Raw genomic sequence first — 23311 nt, 5'->3', positions numbered from 1 at the left:
AGCTAAAACTTTATTTAAGTTTGGAAGTTTATTTTGAAAGGATGAGCGTATGGACGGGCCTTAAAAGGATCCAAAGGGGCCAGGCGTTTAGTTGTGATGGTCACAAGGGGCTGGGGAATGCATTATGTCAATGGGTGTCCTCACAAAGACAGAAGCACATGGTTGTGTGTGTGTGTGTGTGCAACAAACAGGCAGGCACATGATAATGGAGTTAAATCGATTCGATGGAGCCACTGCCCGACAAAAAGCTTTCCAACCTCGATACTTCATTCCTTCGTTCTTTCATTTCCTTTTTTCAAATGTTACTTTTTTGGGGGGGGGCGGGGGGTTCTTTAACCTCTTGGCTCTTGTCCTTTCTTTCTCATCCCCCTGCTTCCTCCCCTCCATGAAAAAGGGGTGACAGGTGGTCTCCAACATGGTGGAGACACTGCTAAACATCAGGAGATGTTGGGGAAGAGGAGAGCGTTCTGTAGCAGCTTCTTATACCTGCTAAATGTTTCTTCTTCTGAGATGTTGGGGAAGAGGAGAGCGTTCTTTAGCAGCTTCTTATACCTGCTAAATGTTTCTTCTTCTGAGATGTTGGGGAAGAGGAGAGCGTTCTGTAGCAGCTTCTTATACCTGCTAAATGTTTCTTCTTCTGAGATGTTGTGGAAGATGAGAGCGTTCTGTAGCAGCTTCTCATACCTGCTAAACGTTTCTTCTGAGGAGATGTTGGGGAAGAGGAGAGCGTTCTGGAGCAGCTTCTTATACCTGCTAAATGTTTCTTCTTCTGAGATGTTGGTGAAGAGGAGAGCTTTCTGCAGCAGCTTCTTATACCTGCTAAATGTTTCTTCTTCTGAGATGTTGGTGAAGAGGAGAGCTTTCTGCAGCAGCTTCTTATACCTGCTAAATGTTTCTTCTTCTGAGATGTTGGGGAAGAGGAGAGCTTTCTGCAGCAGCTTCTTATACCTGCTAAATGTTTCTTCTTCTGAGATGTTGGGGAAGAGGAGAGCTTTCTGCAGCAGCTTCTTATACCTGCTAAACGCTGGGTCGAACCAGTGTGGCTGGACAGTCAGACAGCACACTGCAACTATCCACAGAGAGAGAGAGAGAGAAAAAGAGAGAGGGGGAGAAAGAGATAGAAAGAGAGAGAGAGGGAGAAAGAGAGAGGGAGAGAAAGAGAGAGGGAGAGGGAGAGAGAGAGGGAGAGAGAGAGGGAGAAAGAGAGAGGGAGAGAAAGAGAGAGAGAGAAAGAGAGAGGGAGAAAGAGAGGGAGAGAGAGGGAGAGAGAGAGGGAGAAAGGGAGAGATTGATTGATTTTTACAAAATCTTTATTTTACATGAAAAAAACGAATATACGAACAAACACACACATTGTAAACACATTAACTAAATAGAACAACAAATAAATCTGAGAGGTGGTCCCTCTCCGTCGCGTCCTCGTCCTGCAGCACCTCCGTCTCGTCCTCGTAGCGGGGAAACCACCGCCGACACGCCTCCCAGTTCAGGACCGGCCACCTCCGTCAGTACGGTGCTCTGGACGTCGGTGCTCTGGACGTCGGTGCTCTGGACGTCGGTCCTCTGGACGTCAGTCCTTGCGTTTCAAATCTGCCTCAAACTCCTTAATCGCTTTACCGACAGTAACAGCGATCTTCCTCAACCTCCAGCCCTCCCGATCAGTAAAACTCTTCACGGCCTTATTGGCCATGTGGAGCTGGATGGACTTAACAAGTCTCGGCAAGTCCGAGAAGTGCTCCTCTATAAAAATCCTCTGGTTTTTAGTCCTACCTAGAAACCCTTTTAATTCGTCCACACTGTATACATCTGGGTGCTCCTCACCTTCCTCAGAGGAGGAGTCCTCCTCCATACTGGACTCAGACTCCTCGTCCCCCTTACCCGAAGCTCCCTTCTTGGCCCGTGAGCTTTCCTCATCCTCCCTGCTCTTCCTCTTCAGACGGTGAGCCTGACCCTTCTCCACATCCTCCTCCATGTCAACCTCACCGTCTGACCACACGAAACCCTCCTCCTGCCCACATCTTTCCTTCCCTGCCCCCTCCTCTTCCACCTGCTGGGCCCCACCCAGCTCCTCCCGACCCCCCTCTTCCACCTGCTGGGCCCCACCCAGCTCCTCCCGACCCCCCTCTTCACCCTGCTGGGCCACACCCAGCCCCACCCAGCCCAGCCCGACCCCCCTCTTCACCCTGCTGGGCCCCACCCAGCTCCTCCCGACCCCCCTCTTCACCCTGCTGGGCCCCACCCAGCTCCTCCTGACCCCCCTCTTCACCCTGCTGGGCCCCACCCGTCTCCCCCTGTCCTCCCTGTGCCTCCTGCCGGTCCCCTCCGACCCCCTCCGGACCCTCCTGGTTCTGTCCCTTAGGAGCCGCTTCACTAGAAGCGTCCCGCTCAGCTGACCACTTACTTGGGCACTCCCTGGCCTGATGCCCCTCTCGTCTACACCGGAAACATTTCCCGTTTCCAAAGGTCACAAACAGCACATAGTCAAAACCCTCGACTCTGGTCTTGATCACGAGGTTGAGCTCCTCACTCCTGTTGGTCAGGACCATGAGGAGCTGCGTCCTGTGCGACACCACGTGCTTCTGCAGGGGAGACCTGCACCCTGAGGAGACCTTCCTCACACCCGACACCACCCTCCCGTGCCTCGCCAGCTCTCCGAGCAACACCTCGTCCCTAATGAACGGGGGCACGTTGTCCACCGTGACTCTCACCGCCGGCGTTACCAGTGGCACCACCGGCACCACCGTGCCCTTCACCACGATGCCTCTCGCCGCCACCGTGCTCACCTTCTCCACGCTGTCGAGGAAGATCACGACCGCGCTGTTCATGCGGACGGCGGACTTCACGCTGCCGTGATCCACCACCCGCCCCACCGCCAGACTGCAGTCCTCCACGGAGCACGCAAAGCCAGGTGCAACTCTCAGGCCATGTCCCCGAGTCAACCAGCTGAGATCCATCGCGCGTTAGCAGCGTGCTAACGTGCGCCGGCCGGCTGCGCCGACACGCACACAAGCCACCAAACCCCCTCATGCACACAATAACCCCACACACTACAACACACACTACCACACACACACTACAACACACACTACAACATACACTGCCTTCTGTCGACCACTCCAACAAGAAAAACAGACAAAAAACATCATTTACTCACACAACACCGCTCTCAGCTCACAACCTCCGACCTCAAGCTCAGAGAGAGAGAGAGAGGGAGAAAGGGAGAGGGAGAGAAAGAGAGAGGGAGAAAGAGAGAGGGAGAAAGAGAGGGAGAGAGAGGGAGAGAGAGAGGGAGAAAGGGAGAGAGAGAGAGAGAGAGAGAGAGAGGAAGAAAGGGAGAGGGAGAGAGAGAGATTTTGATTTTTACAAAACCTTTTTTTTACATAAAACAATACGAACAAACAGACACATTGTAATGACATTAACTAAATAAAACAACAAATAAATACTCAACACCATCTGTGTCCTTGAGAGGTTGTCCTGAGACCCCATCCAGTTTGAAGTCTCTGTGGAGTCTGGAGCTTCCTCTTCTTCACCTCCTGCAGCTTCTCCTCCACGTCCTCGTCCTCCGAGCAGGGAAGCCACCGCCAACACGCCTCCCAGTCCAGGACCGGCTACCTCCATCCGCCTCCTCAGGGTCGCTCCCCTGGGTCTCCGGCCAGCCGGTGTGTGTGTGTGTGTGTGTGTGTGTGTGTGTGTGTGTGTGTGTGTGTGGGGGGGGGGGGGTGCACATGTCTGCAACCTTGTATCTCTACGGCATCTGGAATAAATAGAAGAAACACCGTAGTAGACACTTGTTTTTGCCGTTTTCTGCTGAAATAAATAAAGTCATATTCCTTTGAGCCTTAAATAAACACCCTTGTTCCGCTTTCCCAGTGCAAATAATTTGTAAATATTCACACTAATTTATTATTTAGCAAAACAGGGTGGCCACAGGAGAACCCCCCCCCCCCTCCTCCCCCCGTTCTCTGTGTGTCGACTGGAAGGCGGCTGGCTCCTCCGGTACCACCGGCTCGGTATTAATATCCATGAGAAGTGCACCCGAGCCTCGTGTTTACATAAATTCGAGGCAACCGTCAGTTTGAATTGATTCACCCAGTTGATCTTGTGACACTCGCCACAAATTATTCTCTAATGTAAATTACGAAAGTCGCAGCAGCAGTTCGAAATTTAAAAGATGAACCAACTATTAACTTTTCCCCTCTGGCAGCCGCTTCAGAACATTGTATGCAAAAATAAAAATAAATAAACAAGGACATTCATTCTGATGAACACATCAGTCATAGACAGTCAATAACCCAGCAACATATCCACTGCTGCAGTTATAGATTATCATTTTAGTTTTTTATTTAACATATTGTATCGTCTGTCAAGGTCAATATAATCCTACATGCTGCATATACAGTATAAATATGTATTCAAGTACAAACTGTAAACAATCCTCCAGTGCATGAATATCCTTTCAGTATTTCTTTCAGTGTGGTATGAATCTATATTATTTCATATAAATGTATGTAATATCTTGTGTATACAACAGTTCAGTCTATACTCTACCTTTATTTTCCCAGCTGTGTTGTCATTGTATGTGTACACAAAACCTGGACACATCATATCATGTGAGAAGATGCTTTAATTATTGGCGGAAAAGATTCCACAAATAATAAACATCTTGCTCCTGTTTTGACACTCATATAAATAAAATGTCTTCAGAAACGTCTCAACTAATCATCCGAATGAAAGCTTCTCTTTAAACTTCAATGAGGAATATTTGAGCTGTGAACAAGGAACACATAAATGTGACAAGCACATACAATTTGACATTTTTAACTCCCCAATCTAAAGAGCCTATAATGGATTTTTTTTAACTCAGGATCTTTAATATCTTAATCGCAGCTGAATAAATACAATTAAATAAATACAGTGGCTGGTGGAGACCAAAGCAGAGCTTAAAAGGAAAGTGAATATTGGACTTTTACGTGAACAGAAAAACGACTCCAGATGAATGCTCATGCTCTCTGCTGGAATGCGTAAAAAAAAAAGCATTTATTTGTCACAATATTTTTGCCAAAACAGCTTTCTATGATGCCGTGGCTATGACGATGTGTTTACAGCGTGTTTCTATACGTGGCAAAAAAGAAAAAGAAAAAAAGGAATCAATGCTGCTTCAAAACCATTTATGAATTTATTTCAATTTCATCTAAAAAGTTACAGTAACAAATGCAATGATTTGCAGGCTAGAATAATAATATATGTTTAACAACCACGGGGACAAAACTTGTGAGAATTGTCAGCAACCTTTTGGAATGAAACTGTATTCTGCCTGCAATCTCTCGGCTTGTCTTTACCAAACCGCACGTGAGGACAAGAAAAACTGTACAGCATCTGTTGGACGGTTAGCGCCTCGCACAAGGTCAGAATGTGAGGGCGACGCGGGGCGCCACACGCGGGGGAAAACTTGGCGAAAAAAGGAAAAACAGCGTGCTTCCCAACAATCCATTGCTCATGGGAATTCAAATCCATTCAGCAAAGGTCCATGAATCAATTATGAATCTATTCATTCCTTACACACCTGACCTTGAAGTACACGCGGCAAAAGCCAGCTATAGAATACTTTATAACCGCACACAGCTCAGACCTCTTTTATCCCCTGGAGCAGAGTCCACTGCGGTTTAAGTGCGTCTGAATGCGACCTGCTGGTTTCACAAACAGCTGCCGTTCTTGCGCCATAAGGTCTTAACATTTCCAGAGATTGGTGTGATAAGCACGGGGGGAGTGTGGGGGGGAGTGGGGAGGGGGCCGTGCTGATGAAGGGTGTCGGGAGGTAGCGGCAGGGGCTGCTTCAGGTTGACGAGTCAAAGATCCCGACAGTAACCAGCAAAAGGGCAGCTTTGGGCAGGACTTTGAAGTGAATGGGCAACAGAAGGCAGAGAAAAAGGCCGGCCCTCCGGTCCTGGACAGTTAATACGAAGGTACCGGACAGTTCAAGATAAGAGAGATGCTGCCTGACCCGACACACCATCCTCCTGCTGAGGACCGGGATTGGAAACTGGTGTAAACAGCGTGAATGGCTCCAAACCTCCCGCTGTCAAAAAGAATGGAGACTGCTGGTGGGGTAATGGAGTGGGAAATGTTTTCTTGGCTCACATTAGAGCCGATTAGCAGTTGTGCTTCACTGTGCACTCTGGAAGTCCTCAAACAATATATTGCTGACCATGTGTGTCCTCCTCTTGGCCACGGTCCTCTTTGAACCTTTCTAATTGGAAACCTCCAGCGGGTCGACCCGTCAGTGTCCTGAGGATGTCACCGCGATGCTTTTATTCAATACTGCAATGCCGCTATGGATTTTGCCAAGCAATTACATGCTTTTTACATCAGGACACTCTTTTATCTTCGGCGTTCAAAGAGAACCGTAGGTAATAGATTTATTTTTTTGACTAAACATATGGGGGACACCAGTGCAATTAATAACACAATTATACCTGTGATTCAAAGTAGGACATGAGAGATATGCACAAAATGAATAGCATGAATTTGTTAAGTACCCTGCAGAGTTTTTGACTCGGGTCATTTTCTTTGGGTCCACCTTCTGTTACACAGACAGTGTGTTTTGGTGTTCTTTGGAGCAGAGTTTCTTCATAGCAGGTCTCTGCTCTGTTGGCATCTTGTTCAGGAGCACGTCAGCGAAGTGACGTGTGCAAACACCACCGCGAAGATCGGAGAGCAGTTTACCAAGCGGCCAGAAATGACGTTCGACATATCTGAATATCATTGCACGCTCATTATGCTCATGCCGCCGTGTCCTATCGCAGCTCTGAACTCTGAGCCGGTTTCTATTTATTCTTGTCACTTGCGTGAAATCGCTGCAACGGACGATCAGCAGCTGATTCATGGAAAGGGAAGTCGACTACACAATACCTCCTCACTTTATTAAAAAAGAAATACACTAATTAAGGCGGTCAGCTGGCTGGAGGGAGATCGTCAGGAGATAGCAGAAGTCTCCCGTAAATATCTTAATAGAAAACGTGTCTAGACGTTTAAAAAGAGCAAGCGTCTCGGACGATAGCAAACACAACTCACCCATTGCTCAAGGTATTGGCCTTTTATTTCCTTTATAAAACTCATTGATATCATTTTTCTGTTGTTTTAAATCATTATAATATATATTGCAATTTAGAATATGCATTGCCAGCACTAATACCAGTGGTTCTGTTATCTGTTAGCCGAACTCTACACCCATGTTATAAATAGGGTTAAGAGCCTTAAGAGTGCCTGAGGAGTTAGCAGGCAAGCGATGGCATTAAGAAAAAGGTAATGGAAGGTGGTTTTAGTAACTGTGAGTCAGCGCAACCAGCAGAGGGCCTTCAGCATGCAGCCATAACAGGCCACCCACAATATTTTAAAAAGCAGAATGCGAGATTAGCTATGGACAGACACAGAGGTGCACACTCACTCACGGACGGACGGACGGACACACACACCCTCACAACCGATCGCATGATCCTCCTGGAGGGTAGGGAGAACCAGAACCAGCACTCGGGGGCAGACTGACAGAGCCGGCTGCAGGGAAATGAAAGGGTTTTCTAAAAAGGAGTCTGGTGTTCAGGAAACACTACCGCTTGTGTCCACGGGGACCGCCGACATCAACCAACACAATGACAGTTCCCTGCAGCAGAGTTTTGTAAATCATCCGCTCATGCAAGTGGAAAGAGTGATTTGAAACCGATGCAGACCAACGTGGTGGTCCTCAGGGGTTGCAGCCATGTGAAGCTGTATCCGTACACCAGCCCAGGAAGCCATCGGCCCATTTCCACTGCCCTGCTGTAAGTTTGGGAAAGCCTGCGTAGTTAGAACAGCCCGCCGTCCACACAAGCACAGATGTTGCCGTACTTTTGTGAGCGTCTGGTGCTGGTTGTGCAAGATTTAATCAAGGTACTCGCATTAGGAGAGGCGTGCATAATTGCATGGGCCTCGATGAGTGTGCGCCACATCTCTCAAATTAGGGGACGGCAGATGGGGACGGTCATACCTTTCACGGCTCGTTTTGCTGCATTCGGATGGATGTCGGGACTTTATTCCACTAAAATGTACGTTGTGAGCATTTGTGAGTGGCAGATGGCGGTCGAAATCTGTGCCAGGGCCAACCCAATGCAGGCTGCTGTTCTTTTATACCTCCACACAGCATCGGGGGATGGAAGCGGGTTGTAAACTACTGCTCATAGAGATTCTCTCTAATCTGGGGTTGATTATATATACATGATGCCCTTTTGATTACAATACGCCTATGCAATTACGCTTAATTCAATAAGGTTTTCACATCATTAACATGGGTTCTGCTGTACTCATGTAATTGCTTCTTAATGGCATAATCACACGCACTATTCGATGTGCACATGGCAGATAACTTCATTACTGGATCCAAAATGTGTATTTACCAATTTTTGATCAGTCTAGTGAATAGAGGAATTGTTTGTTTGTGCTTAAAATTGGGGTACAGCGATCTTGAAGATTTTCACAATGCAATCTTCCACAATAACTATCATGAATTCACGATAAAGTTATTTTTGATCTGTTTTTCTCGACCGGCAAGCGAGACGAACAGCGAACACGCCGCAGCAGGTATGACTTCTGTCACGATCGGCATTTGATCCATTCAGCATGATAATATTGGAATGTCCTGAAGAGTCCAATGTCATTATTATATCCCCGTTCATGTTAGCAGAGGGCAAACCAGAAGTTTCTATACGGTTCTGTTACTCTTACATCACATGAATGGAAATATTTGAACATGTATAATGCTTATGTGATCACCTTAGTGAATGTATGCAGATGTGTTATACAATGCAATTTTCCTATGTTACGCATAATAAATGCAAAAAAGGTAAAGCAATACAAAATTGGACATAAGAAAACCTGTAAATTGAACATTATTAATACATATATCGTGTTAATTATCAACATCAAGTGAAAACAACTTTTACCCAAATTGTACCCTACCACATCTGGAAGAGAGACAGCTAAGGCCAGCATAGTGTTGCCAACTACTTACAATAAAATGTTGCCATCATCACATCAATACTCTGCTCAACCTTTTATTTTGAAGGCTGTGGTGTAAAGTGTGGAACTGAAGACGATGCAGCCACAGGAATAAACTCACTCTGGTAAAGAAGAAATAAACAACAACAACTTTGATGCTGCTGCTGTTTTTATTCATTTCTGGGCTCAGCAGCCAAATTGCAACCCTGCAGCCGGTCTGGTAGAGAATCCTCTGTTTTGATCAAGGACACTCAAGTGTGACCCGTGGTGGACTCAGAGACTTGGATCTCGGCTGTCCGCTTGAAGGAGGTGCTCTGGAAGGACGTCAGCAATAGAAAGTCCAATTGTGTTTTGGGTTGATTGCTATAGAAATCCTGAAACGCCCTTTTTGAAAAAAAATTCCTTGTGATCAGAGAATTACGGAAGTATTTAGATGCAGTGTGAAACTGCATCTAAATACACCGGACACCGGACTCAAACCGGCGACACCGCTCTCTTGCAGAGATTAAAAGGACACGCATCAAATCTTTCATAATGATGACGAGGCGGCTTATGTTTCCATGTAAAACAGGCTGCCTCTGTAACCAAAACAGCATGACTCATGCAGTTGGGGAGAGACAGATAGTGTGACAGAATATGGCTGGAGGCCGTCTTTAATATTGGATGTGTGGCTGAAGCGGCCTAATGGCTCATCACTGGTCTGTTTGGGACTAGAATAGCTTGCTATCGGTGTGTGTGTGTGTGTGGTGTGTGTGTGTGTGTTGGGGGGCTGTCTTGGTATGTGTGTGTGTGTTCAAGCATGTCTGCAAGTGTTTGACTCAGAATTAAACCAGTAACTAAAATCTGCATATTGTGTAGAATTGTCATTTGAACCCGGCAAAATGTTGGGACAACGGCTTCGTTTTTAACACTTTCTTTTCTGAAACATGAGAAAGTCTCTCAAAGATTTGTGTTTGTCGGCAAATCACAACCCAACGTGTTTATTTCCACTACGCATGGAATCTTTACATCTTTACATCTTTACATTACCCTTTAACCCGACAAGTAACATGCAGTCCCCAATGGACTCCGATCTGATCGCTCACACCCTAAAACAAGTGCTTTTTGTGTGTCTGCACAGCTCCACCTTTCCGAGGGCGTGTAATGATGCGTGTGTGTTACACACACTGGGACCCTGCCTCCATCTCCCTGAGCTCTGGTGTCGGGATTTCATTATCAGTGACAGACAGACAGGAAAGGAAAGCAACAGAGAGGATGAAAGATATGGGGGGGGGGGGGGGGTTGTAATGCTCTAATAGACTTACTTTGTTCTGTCCTCTCTCTCTCAGTGTGTGTGTGTGTATGTTTGCATGTGTGTGCATTAAACCCACACACGTACCCTTTCACACAAAGCCGACATCCACTCTCTTTTATTTTGTTTCTAACCCCCCCCCCCCACACACACACACACACACACAAACACCCACACAATCATGCCCTGAGATTCTGTTTCCATACTTGCATCCGCGGCGGATCAAACATCAAACGAGCTGCCGCTGCCGTCTTAGCGAGTGTGTCAGTGTTCATGTGTTGGAAAACTGGCGCGAGGAGGACTGACCTTGGGGTGTGTGTGAGTGTGTGTGCGTGTGTGAGTGTGTGTGCGTGTGTGTGTGAGGGGGCCGACCGAGGGGGCGAGATAAAGAGAGCCCAGTGTGGTGATGAGGGGCCTATATGTGAGAGTGAGAGTGCCAGAGGAAGACTGCGGCCACTATGAGCCGGTGTGAGAGCAGGAGAGTTTAATGTGCATGCGAAAACGTGTGTGTGTGCGGGAGCGATGAGGGAACTGTAGTTAAGGTGACCATATAACCCCTCCCCCCTCAGAAAAGTGCAGTGCGTGGCACGGCGTGCATAGGAATGCCCCATTAGCATAAGCGCTTATCGTAGGTCCTGAAGGTGGGAGACCTAACAGCTGTGCTCATAATCAATACTGCTATGGTTAGCAATGGTTTTGCCAAGCAATTACATGCTTGCATAAAAATCCCCTCCCTGATGCTTTTTGTCCAAGTGAAGTGGGCTATTTATCTTCGGAATGCACAGAAAACTGTGGGTTATTGATAAAAGAAAAATTAAACGACATATACCAATTCAATCAATAGCAAAATGTAATGTGTGATTGTGTGTGTGGTCGGAGCGATTATATGCCTGCAATGAATGTATTATTAAAAGGTGCCCCGTGGTGTTTTTGATGGAATGGATGGAAAGCTTTCTCTCCTGGGTGGCCCGTTTCAGACGGCTGTCACAGCTGAAACAGACGGCGTAGCGACGTAATTCTTCTTTTATATCAGCATTTCCACCGGAAACATTTATTATTTTATTAGCCTTTATTCAACCAGGTCGGTCCCGTTGAGATACAATGACCTCTTTTTCAAGGGAAGCCTGGCCAAGACAGTAGCATAGAAAAATTGCAACAGACACAACAGAAATCACATAACACAGATAAAAAATACATTAAAAAAAGAAATAAGGCAACAGGACTAAAGCTCCGGAATCACACCAAAACAAGAACAAGTGCGATATGAAGCCGCTCCAATTTTTCTCACATGAGTCTTTAAAGTTTCAAGGTTGATGAGCTCCTTTAACTTTAGAGGTGTTTGCAGTGCATTCCAAGCAGCAGGGGCAGCAAACTTAAAACAGTGCTTACCAAATTCAGAGTGAACTTTGGGCATAATTAATATGATACCATGATACACAGTGTCTAGAGAACGCAGACAGTTTGCTGGGGCATTCATATATAAGAGATCACTGTAATCAAGTACAGGGAGGAAAGTGGTATCAATCAACTTTTTTCTGGTAAAAAAAGAAAAACAAGATTTGTGACGATTTGTGTCACTCTTAATGTTTTTTACCAGATTTTCTACATGTGGTTTAAAAAAAAAATGGTTCACCAATTAAAATGCCGAGATACTTGTAACAGTTCACAAGTTCAATGTCATACCCTTGCAATGACAAAATGCTGGGTGGAGACACAGGCACTTTCCTGCCATTGGAAAATACTGTGTGCAGAACGTTGGGTTTTTCTGTGTAAACTCTGAAAACAAGAGGAATATTTCTATTGATATCATCTAAATTGTGGCAAAACAAAAGTAGAAAACCAGGACATTTGAGTGCCAACCAGGAAGTCTGGTCAGCCGTAGCTAGCTTGTCTTGATGTGCTGCACTACAGGCTACGTAGTGGGCTAGTTAGCCTGGCATGCTAATGTCCACAGATTACGAAGAGCAGGCACACACTTGTAAATAAACCTGGGTGCATAGAAAAGATATTACAATGGTTTATTTTTCTTTCCTTTTATTAACATATTTACATAATAAATTCATTTTCCTTTTTATCTCACCATTTGCACTAGTTAGCGGCATATCGTATCGTATGACCGCATAATGCTAATATACATGTTTGTGGTTTAGACACGTAACACAAACGCTTCCACCTGAACCTCTTTGCTTTTGGGCCAAGCCATCACTGTCGGCTACAGTGTGCAAGAACACACACACACACACACACACAATATACACAGCCTTTAGCAGTTGCATTAGGCCTTGCTGTGTTTCAGACAAACAGGTTCAGAAAGCGGATAAAAAACAACCTCAAACCCTCTTTCTTTTCTTTAATGCTATGCCGTCCTTGTGTGTGTGTGTGTGTGTGTGTGTGTGTGTGTGTGTGTGCAGTACAAGTCTCGTTTGTAGTGTGTCTCGGGCCGTACCTTTTGCGATTTCATTCCATCTTTCTTGTGTAAAGCTGTAAAAGGTTTGTGCTCCTGAACCGAACATGTGGTGTTTCTTTCTTCCTTCTTCTTTCTAAAGCTATTCTCAAATCAATCGATGGTGGCCAGATCTTAGGGGTCATTCACAAGTCGTTTTTCTTCGCCCTCAAATCTATCGTCAATGATCTGTGTCTCAAAAAACGAGATGAGAACCATCGCGTTGCCGAGCGCCTGTTTTTCAGGTCGTGCCAGCGGCACCCCGAGTTGAAAGTAGTTCAACCTTTTGAACACTTCGTTCCCTAAATATCAGTCTGCGGTACATACATGGAGAAGTTAATCATTTTTAGTGAAGAGCTATGATCCAATCATATTTCCGTATTTTACTTGCCAAACATGGATCAGTATAACCGCCGTGAGGAAATCCATTCATCTTTGACTTTGTCTTGTGTGGTCAGTGAGGCTCACTGCTAAATTAATGCAACTTCATTATCATCATCAGCATCATCAACATCATCATCATCACCATCGGAGCAAGTTGTGGTTGGCCGTCAGTTTTCCGAAGCAATTTCAGGTGCAACATTTGATGCCGACACGTGATTGAAGGCACAGGGAGCAAAACACAGAGCAAAAATAATTCCAAAAGCCATTTTAATTTTTCATGATGGCTTTTAACCAAATTCACCTCATAGAAGATGAGGGAGACAACTTTATGTGTTGCCCGAGGCCTTTTTTTAAATGTTTTTTTTTTCACTGTATTTTTAGCGAACAGCACAAGCTGTAGGAATTATGATTCATAATCTAACAGAGCCTCCTTAGCCAGAGCTCAGTTTGACGCAGCGGACTGCGTGCCGCGTATTAAATGTAGAGAGCTGCTGATGATTTCTAAATGATCTTTGCCTTTTATGGCCAAAACAAAAACGTGTCTGAGAAAGAGTTGTCTTCATCCCTGCCGGCTGCACGGCGCCTGTTCTGGAGCTGACCCGGTCCGTCTTGTGGAGGAGGCGAGGGAAAAAGTACATCTCCAAATTTCCTTGCAAGGTCTGAGAGTATCCTATTCCTATTTCTAGGTGTTTACGTCTAAAAAAAAAAACGGGGACGTGTTGGCTGCAGGTAAAGGTCTTTACCTGCAGCCGACAGCTTGATTTCGCCTCCTCCGCTACAGCACAACGCGACCCGGCGCTTCCTGTTCATCCTCCTGGCGACTAGAGAGCGTCTGCAGCCTCTGAGGCCGCGAGGCAGGCAAGACCAGATTACAGGGCCCGCTAAGTCTGGCTGGTCTCCATGCGGCTGTCACAGCGTGTGTGCCTAGCCCCCCCGCCCCCAAGAGTCCTGAAATGCTCAGTCTTTTCTTTTTTTACAAGCCAAAGCAAACTGTTTTTTTTCTCTTTAATGTGATCTTTGTTGTCTCATACGACTTTCCAAAAAATATATTGTCACATAAATGGGTTTAAGAAGTCCTAAATGCACCGTGATGAAAAAGACAACCTTTCTATGAGGTGGGCTTAATCCATTCCATTTAGCTGCTTCAGTTTACATGCTGCTGGTGTTGTGCACACACACACACACACGCACACACACATACAGCTTCCTAGGTGTTGCTGTGCGGTGGGAATCTGAAATACAAAGCATCTTAAATCACCGGTGATGAGAGGCCAGCGCGGAGGAGAACTTCCTAAATCTTCGTGACCCTGTCGTGCAGAATTCTTCGTCACATTATCGCTCTTACGGCTTTGTTCTTGGCATCCCTTTTGGTCCCCGTTCTAGACCCCCATCCGAGGCCCAGATTCAGAGACGAATCTCCGTGGCACCTTGTCTGCACCCCACTAGGTTCCATCATCAGCCATGGGAATCAAATGTGATTTCAATCAGCAGTCAAGCTGCAGTTTGAGTTGTATTGTCACATTTATGAAAAACACAATGAAGTGACGGCTGGCATGGCTAATCTTCTTCTTCGATCTTTCCCTGGTTAGCTGTGTGTGTGCGTGTGTGTGTGTCTGTTTGTATACAGAAAGCATGAGAAAATCTGATTGTGCTCTATGAATGTGATTTCACATGGCTGGCTCAAAGACAGTGTGTGTGCGTGTGTGTGTGTGTGTGTGTGTTTGTGTGTCTGCCCCAAAGCTTCTGCGGCCTTTATATTCACAGCCTGTGGTCAAATCTAATTTAGTTTCTGTATTTTGAATTCAATCAGTATAGGAAAAAAATATTAAAAAGATGTTTTCATAACCTCACCAAACCTGTGCTTCGGATCAATATTAATGCTTTTATATTTTGTGCTGTTCTTACTGCCATAGTTGTAATAAAGTGGTTTGTTTTTCAGCATATCGGCCCACACAACATTTCTTTTCATTTGGTGTTTATGAACACACAGATTTGAAAAACGTGTCAAATCCAAACAAGACATTGAGTTCCCTGCATTACATTTTTTCATCAGCAGTGCTCCAATGGAAAACAAAACAGTATTCATTGTAAATATGAGCATGTGCAAACCAAGTTGGGTTGAAGGAGGAGATGTAATCCTGTGTGCAACACACATTTTAATTTGACACACATGTTTTTGTTTAATCCGGCATGCTGAAAGGCTCACCAGCTGATCATGACCATAGAGCATGAGGATGATTGCATCTTCTCCCCCGGGGTGAACGCAGGGAGGGTGTCATGGCCGCCGCCTACTCTAACACGACTAAAACTAATGCTTTCTACTTGAAAATCTTCATCCTTTTATTTGTCTGCTGTCACCCGTCAACATGGCCGCTCCAGTTGCGACATGTTTCCCAGCAGGTATAGCGACAAAATAAAAGCACTCTTTTCACTCAGCTTTGGTCTTTCAAAGAATCCTGGCTAACATGCATTCTGGGAAAATGCGAGCCAAGTTCAAAACAGAGTTTGGAAAAAACTTAGTTGTAGTTTCTCCGATTCTCACAGCGATCCTGTGAACACAACACACGCTGTGATGCTCGGTGTCAATGTAAAGAGTGCTGACAGTCAATGGGCATAATATCCCTAACGCCTTGTCCCCACTGTGTCCCGTTGTCCAAAAAGGTGCCAATGGAGACCAGAGAGATGAAGGCTCTATCCCTCCTCTTCCTCCTCCTCCTCCTCCTCGCCTCGGGGGCCTGTGACGGCGTCAAGTACATCTCCAAGAGGAACTCAGGTAGGATGAACCACCTCGGTGTCTTGTTGTCTCCAGGCGCACATCAAGCGACCCCCCCCCCCCTTTTTTTTTTTTTTTTTTTTCACCGTCATTGCAAAACACTCTCCAGTCCCCCCTCGGTTCTCACACCGCTCCTCCTATACGACCTCTGTTCAGCTGTGTTGACCTGTCTGATGCCCGGGTGTCTCTCACCTCGATGCAGTGGCTCTGCGTCCCTCCATCTGTCTCTTTCTTCTCCACAGTCACCCCCTTTAACTGGTCCCCCATCACACAGCTGCCCCCCCCCCCCCCCCTTACTCATTCTGCCGACGGTGCGTAGCGATCAGCCCGCCTGCTGCTGTTGTGCTCATCTGTGTATCGGCGGCAGATCTGCCGATGCTCTTTTCTTCTGGATCGATTTGTTGTGTCGCGCCGATCGGCTCGACGGGGACAGTTTGCCGGGGCCATCGATGGTCGGGGGCGCGGCCTCGATAACGCTTTGTGTGTGACGGCGTCCGGTTGGGGGGGGGTGGGGGGGGATATCGAGGTGAGCTATATGAATTATAGCTCTGTTTACAGCTAGTAGAGGTTCTGCAATTATAAATATTACTGAAAGCATTATTAATCATATTGCCATAAAGCCCGGCCAAGTACTGAAGGTGACAAAAACACAGAAAATGACTCACCGACTTTTGAGCAAACTCAGGACATCTAATTATAGTGATCCAGTTAGAATTGATTCCCCTGTAATGTAATCCTGTGTGGGTCCTGGTGGGTTAATCGAGGGAATAACAATCCTTTAAAGATGTTTTTCGTAATTGCACACGCAGCATCAGAGAATCACATCACGGGGCTTCTCCGAGTAAAAAAAGGGTGTGTCAGGTATCCCTGTCCACCAATCAGGATTTAACAACATTTGGATCAGAATCTTGGACACTTGATGGGTTTAGTGTTTTTTTTTCATTATACTTATGGAAATGGTTTGCCATTTTGAAAATAAAAACATGTTTGCAATAAGAAGCTACCAGAAGCAGCCGGCTAGCTTAGCTTAGCATAAAGACTGGATACGTTTGAAACATTACATTATTACATTATATTTCATTTAGCTGACGCTTTTATCCAAAGCGACTTACAATCATGTTACATTCATACACTGTAGACACAGCTACGGGGAGCAATTCAGGGTTAAGTGTCTTGCTCAAGGACACATCGACTAGGGCGGGGATTGAACCGCCAACCTCCTGATTGAAAGACTGACCTGCTCAACCTGAAACGGTTAGTATGTCTCTGTTCAAAAGACATCATTCAAAGATTGTTTGGGGCCTGGAAGAGTTGAGTAACCTGGGGAGCCAGTCCAGGAAGTAAACATTCCCAACCCATAAATAGTCCAGCACTGACCCGCCTGCAAACAGAGGAGTGTAGCATTTTACTTTGGGTTTTGTACAGATTAAATAAAGAGGAGACAATGTGTTAGTTAGTAAGTTTAATTTAGAACATTTAGAATTTAGTATGGATTCAGTTACCTGCGGACAGAACCAGGCTCTCCGTTTTCCCCTGTTTCCAGTCTTTGTGCTATGCTAAGCTAACTAGCAACTGACTCGTCTAAAAATGTACTGAACTTAAAAAGGATACCGATCTTCTCTTCTGACTGGCAAGAAAGTGAATAAGCACATTCCTAAAAAGTCAAGCTGTAATTTTAATAAATAATACCTGACGATGTATTTTTCTTTTATCTGCGCATTATTCATTCAGTTGTGAATATTTAATTTTACAGACGGACAACATAAACGGGCCTTTATTGCATAAGATAAAACAAAGGCAAAAGGGAACATATTAGATCCCATTAATAATAATAATAATAATAATAATGCATTTAAATTATATAGCGCTTTTCATAATACTCAAAGACACTTCACAATTAAAACATCCTAAAAGCTAAAAATAAATAAATAAAAATAGCTAAAATACCGGTAAAACAAATAAAACAAATAAATAGGGACTTTCTGAGTCGCTTGGACCCTGATAAGAAAACAAAAGCAAAAATAAACAATCACACATTAAAAGCAGTTCTGAACAGGTGGGTTTTTTGATTTGCGATTTGAATAAGGAAAGATCAGTGCAGTCTCGGATTAAAGATCAGTTGTATGTACTGGCAGTAGTAAGACATATTATGTAAGATACAAGTAGTATCGAAGAGGAGGTTAAAGGTCAGGCCCAGTCCGCAGAACAACAGCCTGTGCAGCTGGCAGACCATGAACTTTCCAGAAATGTCTTCCAGGCCATCCAAACACCCACACACATCCTCGGCGTGCGTATTAGGTTGCAAAATTTCCAACAGAACAGAACGGTGATTCATCCTTAGAGACAAAAGGCGACGAGCTCGACACAATTTGTTGCATTGTGTCGGGGCAAATACGTCTTTTGTGAAGCTTCAGGTGTGTTCACTGTGTTCATCTTTTACTCTCTTCTGTCATATCTCCCTCACACTCGCCGTGCCGGCTGTGTGGGTGAGCCGGTGGGAGTTTTTATTTGCTATTTGCTATTCACGTATCCTGGCAGGCATACCTGCACGTGTGAATATCATGTCATATTAAACAGCGTGTGTGTGTGTGTGGGCGCTGTATATGTCCACGTTTTAAGTGTGCTTCAGTGTGTGTGTGTGGGCGCTGTATATGTCCACGTTTTAAGTGTGCTTCAGTGTGTGTGTGTCGGGGTGAGAGGTGTGCACAAAGCAATTATGTGATCAGAGCAGAGCCAAGCGGACATTTATGTGGGCGACCGCTACAGTCGGCCAAAGACAGGCTGATAGATCTCTTCTCTCCCTCGCAGCTCATGTGTGAGTGTGTGTGCGTGCGTGTGAGTGTGTGTGCGTGCATGTGTGCGTGCATGTGAGTGTTGCTGGACACCATATGGATAGGAACTACAATTTCCTTTTGTCGGTCTCCCCGCTGTGCTTTGATGTCGCACCCGCTGCAGCAAAAAAAGTGAACAAATGAGACGGGTGGTGCTAGGTGATGAGACGGGTGGTGCTAGGTGATGAGACGGGTGGTGCTGGTGATGAGATGGGTGGTTCTAGGTAATGAGACCGGTGGTGCTAGGTGATGAGACGGGTGGTGCTAGGTGATGAGACGGGTGGTGCTGGTGATGAGATGGGTGGTTCTAGGTGATGAGACGGGTGGTGCTGGTGATGAGATGGGTGGTGCTAGGTCATGAGACGGGTGGTGCTAGGTGATGAGACGGGTGGTGCTAGGTCATGAGACGGGTGGTGCTAGGTCATGAGACGGGTGGTGCTAGGTGATGAGACGGGTGGTGCTAGGTCATGAGACGGGTGGTGCTGGTGATGAGATGGGTGGTTCTAGGTGATGAGACGGGTGGTGCTAGGTGATGAGACGGGTGGTGCTAGGTCATGAAACGGATGGTGCTAGGTGATGAGACGGGTGGTGCTGGTGATGAGATGGGTGGTTCTAGGTGATGAGACAGGTGGTGCTAGGTCATGAGACGGGTGGTGCTAGGTCATGAGACGGGTGATGCTAGGTGATGAGACGGGTGGTGCTAGGTGATGAGACGGGTGGTGCTGGTGATGAGATGGGTGGTTCTAGGTGATGAGACGGGTGGTGCTGGTGATGAGATGGGTGGTGCTAGGTCATGAGACGGGTGGTGCTAGGTGATGAGACGGGTGGTGCTAGGTGATGAGACGGGTGGTGCTAGGTCATGAGACGGGTGGTGCTAGGTGATGAGACGGGTGGTGCTGGTGATGAGATGGGTGGTTCTAGGTGATGAGACAGGTGGTGCTGGTGATGAGATGGGTGGTGCTAGGTCATGATACGGGTGGTGCTAGGTGATGAGACGGGTGGTGCTAGGTGATGAGACGGGTGGTGCTAGGTCATGAGACGGGTGGTGCTAGGTGATGAGACGGGTGGTGCTGGTGATGAGATGGGTGGTTCTAGGTGATGAGACGGGTGGTGCTGGTGATGAGATGGGTGGTTCTAGGTGATGAGACCGGTGGTGCTAGGTGATGAGACGGGTGGTGCTAGGTGATGAGACGGGTGGTGCTGGTGATGAGATGGGTGGTTCTAGGTGATGAGACGGGTGGTGCTGGTGATGAGATGGGTGGTGCTAGGTCATGAGACGGGTGGTGCTAGGTGATGAGACGGGTGGTGCTAGGTCATGAGACGGGTGGTGCTAGGTCATGAGACGGGTGGTGCTAGGTGATGAGACGGGTGGTGCTAGGTCATGAGACGGGTGGTGCTGGTGATGAGATGGGTGGTTCTAGGTGATGAGATGGGTGGTTCTAGGTGATGAGACGGGTGGTGCTAGGTGATGAGACGGGTGGTGCTAGGTCATGAGACGGATGGTGCTAGGTGATGAGACGGGTGGTGCTGGTGATGAGATGGGTGGTTCTAGGTGATGAGACGGGTGGTGCTAGGTCATGAGACGGGTGGTGCTAGGTCATGAGACGGGTGGTGCTAGGTGATGAGACGGGTGGTGCTAGGTGATGAGACGGGTGGTGCTGGTTATGAGATGGGTGGTTCTAGGTGATGAGACGGGTGGTGCTGGTGATGAGATGGGTGGTGCTAGGTCATGAGACGGGTGGTGCTAGGTGATGAGACGGGTGGTGCTAGGTGATGAGACGGGTGGTGCTAGGTCATGAGACGGGTGGTGCTAGGTGATGAGACGGGTGGTGCTGGTGATGAGATGGGTGGTTCTAGGTGATGAGACGGGTGGTGCTGGTGATGAGATGGGTGGTTCTAGGTGATGAGACGGGTGGTGCTAGGTGATGAGACGGGTGGTGCTAGGTCATGAGACGGGTGGTGCTAGGTGATGAGACGGGTGGTGCTAGGTCATGAGACGGGTGGTGCTAGGTGATGAGACGGGTGGTGCTGGTGATGAGATGGGTGGTTCTAGGTGATGAGACGGGTGGTGCTAGGTGATGAGACGGGTGGTGCTAGGTCATGAGACGGGTGGTGCTAGGTCATGAGACGGGTGGTGCTAGATCATGAGATAGGTGTTGCTAGGTGACAGATCAACACTAACATAACAAATAAGTGTGAGCTATAGAAAGAAAAAATAAAACACAACAACAAGGTCCTGTATCCAGTGTCAGGAAATCCTCCCAAGGACTGCCTTGCTCAAGGACACTCCAGCAGGGTGGATTATTTCCTCCTGCTGGCTTCTCACCCCTACACCACCTGATACACGAGTATGCACAGAGTGGCCATCTTTCCACCAGCTAAGAGTGTGCAGGTGGAAAGACGTGTCTTCACAAACACGTACATATTTTGACTTTTTCCGTTCCACAATTTCTCGGTGTATGATGATGATTTACGTCGCATTATTTTTCGGAAATTAGAAAGTAACTAATAGAGAGTTTTTGAGTGGAATTGTTTCTTATTATTTCTTCTTTTCCTCTCTGGCCTCATACACAGCCCCGGGGTGCCGATCATTCCATTGCAGGGAGTCATATTAATGCCGCATATGTCAGTTTTTTTCACAGAGTTCAATTCAAAGACTATTTTTGTGTCAATTCTTCTTTTATATTTGTATCATTTGTATTTGTTTCTCATCCACACATTAGCACGACCTAAACAGTACAAGCTGCTTTTCACTGTGAATCTAAAACTTGTTGTTCCAATAACACAAGAGGAATATTATACTATATTTGGGATTAAACCAATAAAGGAAGTCACATATGTGGGAGTATTTGGTGGACTAACAAGACCAGTGGAGTTGTCTTTATTGCTTTATGTGTGTGTACACACCGAGTCCAGGGATGATAGAAAGGTCGAGAAGAGCGTCAATGCCCATTTCATATTGTCTATATTTATAAGTCTATGAACTCTACTGGAAGGATGGGAATTATTCTTCAATAGATATGTTCTCATTTGGTGTTTCGATGGTATGTGGAGTGTCTAGTGTTCCCTTCAGAAGACAAGGGCCCCTGATGTAGACGTGTAAACACATTGTGTCGTCTCAAGAATCAGTGAGGGTAATGCTGTCGAAGTAACCACGCACAATTGTTCCATCGAGTAGCTTCTGATGAGGTCAACAGAGGTCGGACGCACACATACTGGACACCACATGTACACAGACTTGTACACAGACACACATTTATACGTATTTAATGCATTAGGCAGTTTTTACAGTTTACAGTGACTTTTTAAAAACGCCCCCTTTTTGTTGAAACACAATTGCCAGAACCCCGCCCGCCCCCCCCCCCCCCCCCCCCACACACACACACACACACACACACACACAAAGCAGAAAACCCGGGTTGTTTTGCAAAATGAAACGTTTCATTCAGAATCAAACAATGATTTAAAAAGAATGAAAAAAAATTTCACCGTATTGCCACACACACACATTTCATATAATCTGATTATTGTTGCGGAAAAGCTGCAATCCAGACTCCTGTTTCTTATGGAGACGACGTGTGTTACAAAAAGGTCAAGTCAAGTGTAGCGGACACGTCCTTCCTCCTTCATCATCCCTCCATCCTCATCCCTCCATCCTCATCCCTCCATCCTCATCCCTCCATCCACACCTGCTGGTTGTGTTAGTCAAGGCCAGATCTTAACGGCTTCCGCACTCCAGACAAAACCAATAGATGAGCTGAGATGGCGAACAGGAAGATAACGCACTCTTATCTAGATCTCTGCTGGGCCGATACGGCAAGAGAAGGTGCGGTTGGAAGGGGGGTGAAACAAATCAAACACAAAGCGAGAGAATGGTCGTCTGTACAGTGTGTGTGATGCTGTGTGTTCCTCAATATTCAGTGAGGAGATGCATTCATATCACTGTATTTATTTTAACCTCCTCAAGCTGGTTCACATCCCAACACTTATTACTTAAAGAAGACCTCCACCTGATGTGCTTATCCAGACGGTCTGCCGTGTTTGTGTGTGTGTGTGTGTGTGTGTGTGTGCGTGTCAGGGTGATTAAGTGCCAGTGAATGTCCTTGTATGTATGCATGAGAATGTGAGTGTCTCTGAGTGTGTGAGTGTGTTTTCTGACGCAGCTAAAACCTGAGATCAAAGAGCGATTAGATCTCAGTCCGATCTAATCGCTCGGTAACTCCAAGCATGCAGAGTAGAGCAAAGATAACAGAGAGAGTGAGAGTGTGTGTGTGTGTGTGTGTGTGTGTGTGTGTGTGTGTGTGTCGGCTTTAGTGTCGCAAGAGACATATTTGCATTGCGCAGTATATAACGGAGAAACTGTATGTGTGTGTGTGTGTGTGTGTGTGTGTGTGCTGACTGGCTTTGATTGAGACAAAAAGGACAAAACACACATAAGTCTTTTCTACTGACACACACACACACACACACATACACACACAAGCACACGCACACCCACGCGCGCACACACACACACACACACACACACAGTTCCCCTCTCTACCCGCACATTATGGCTTATT

General features: G+C 46.3%; 1 protein-coding gene across 1 annotated transcript in view; it reads left to right on the top strand.

Moving 5' to 3' along the window:
• Nucleotides 1-15827: 15827 nt before the first annotated feature.
• il1rapl2 (interleukin 1 receptor accessory protein-like 2) overlaps nt 15828-23311 on the top strand; it is a 270711-nt gene continuing 263227 nt past the window's right edge. The window contains 1 exon segment of the mRNA XM_034543447.1: nt 15828-15918. Coding sequence (XP_034399338.1) covers nt 15828-15918 — 91 coding nt within the window.

Source organism: Cyclopterus lumpus, chromosome 10, assembly GCF_009769545.1.
Source record: "Cyclopterus lumpus isolate fCycLum1 chromosome 10, fCycLum1.pri, whole genome shotgun sequence".
Taxonomy (NCBI): Eukaryota; Metazoa; Chordata; class Actinopteri; order Perciformes; family Cyclopteridae; genus Cyclopterus; species Cyclopterus lumpus.
Note: the sequence above shows the minus strand (reverse complement) of the source record. Positions and strands in the feature narration are given on the sequence as shown.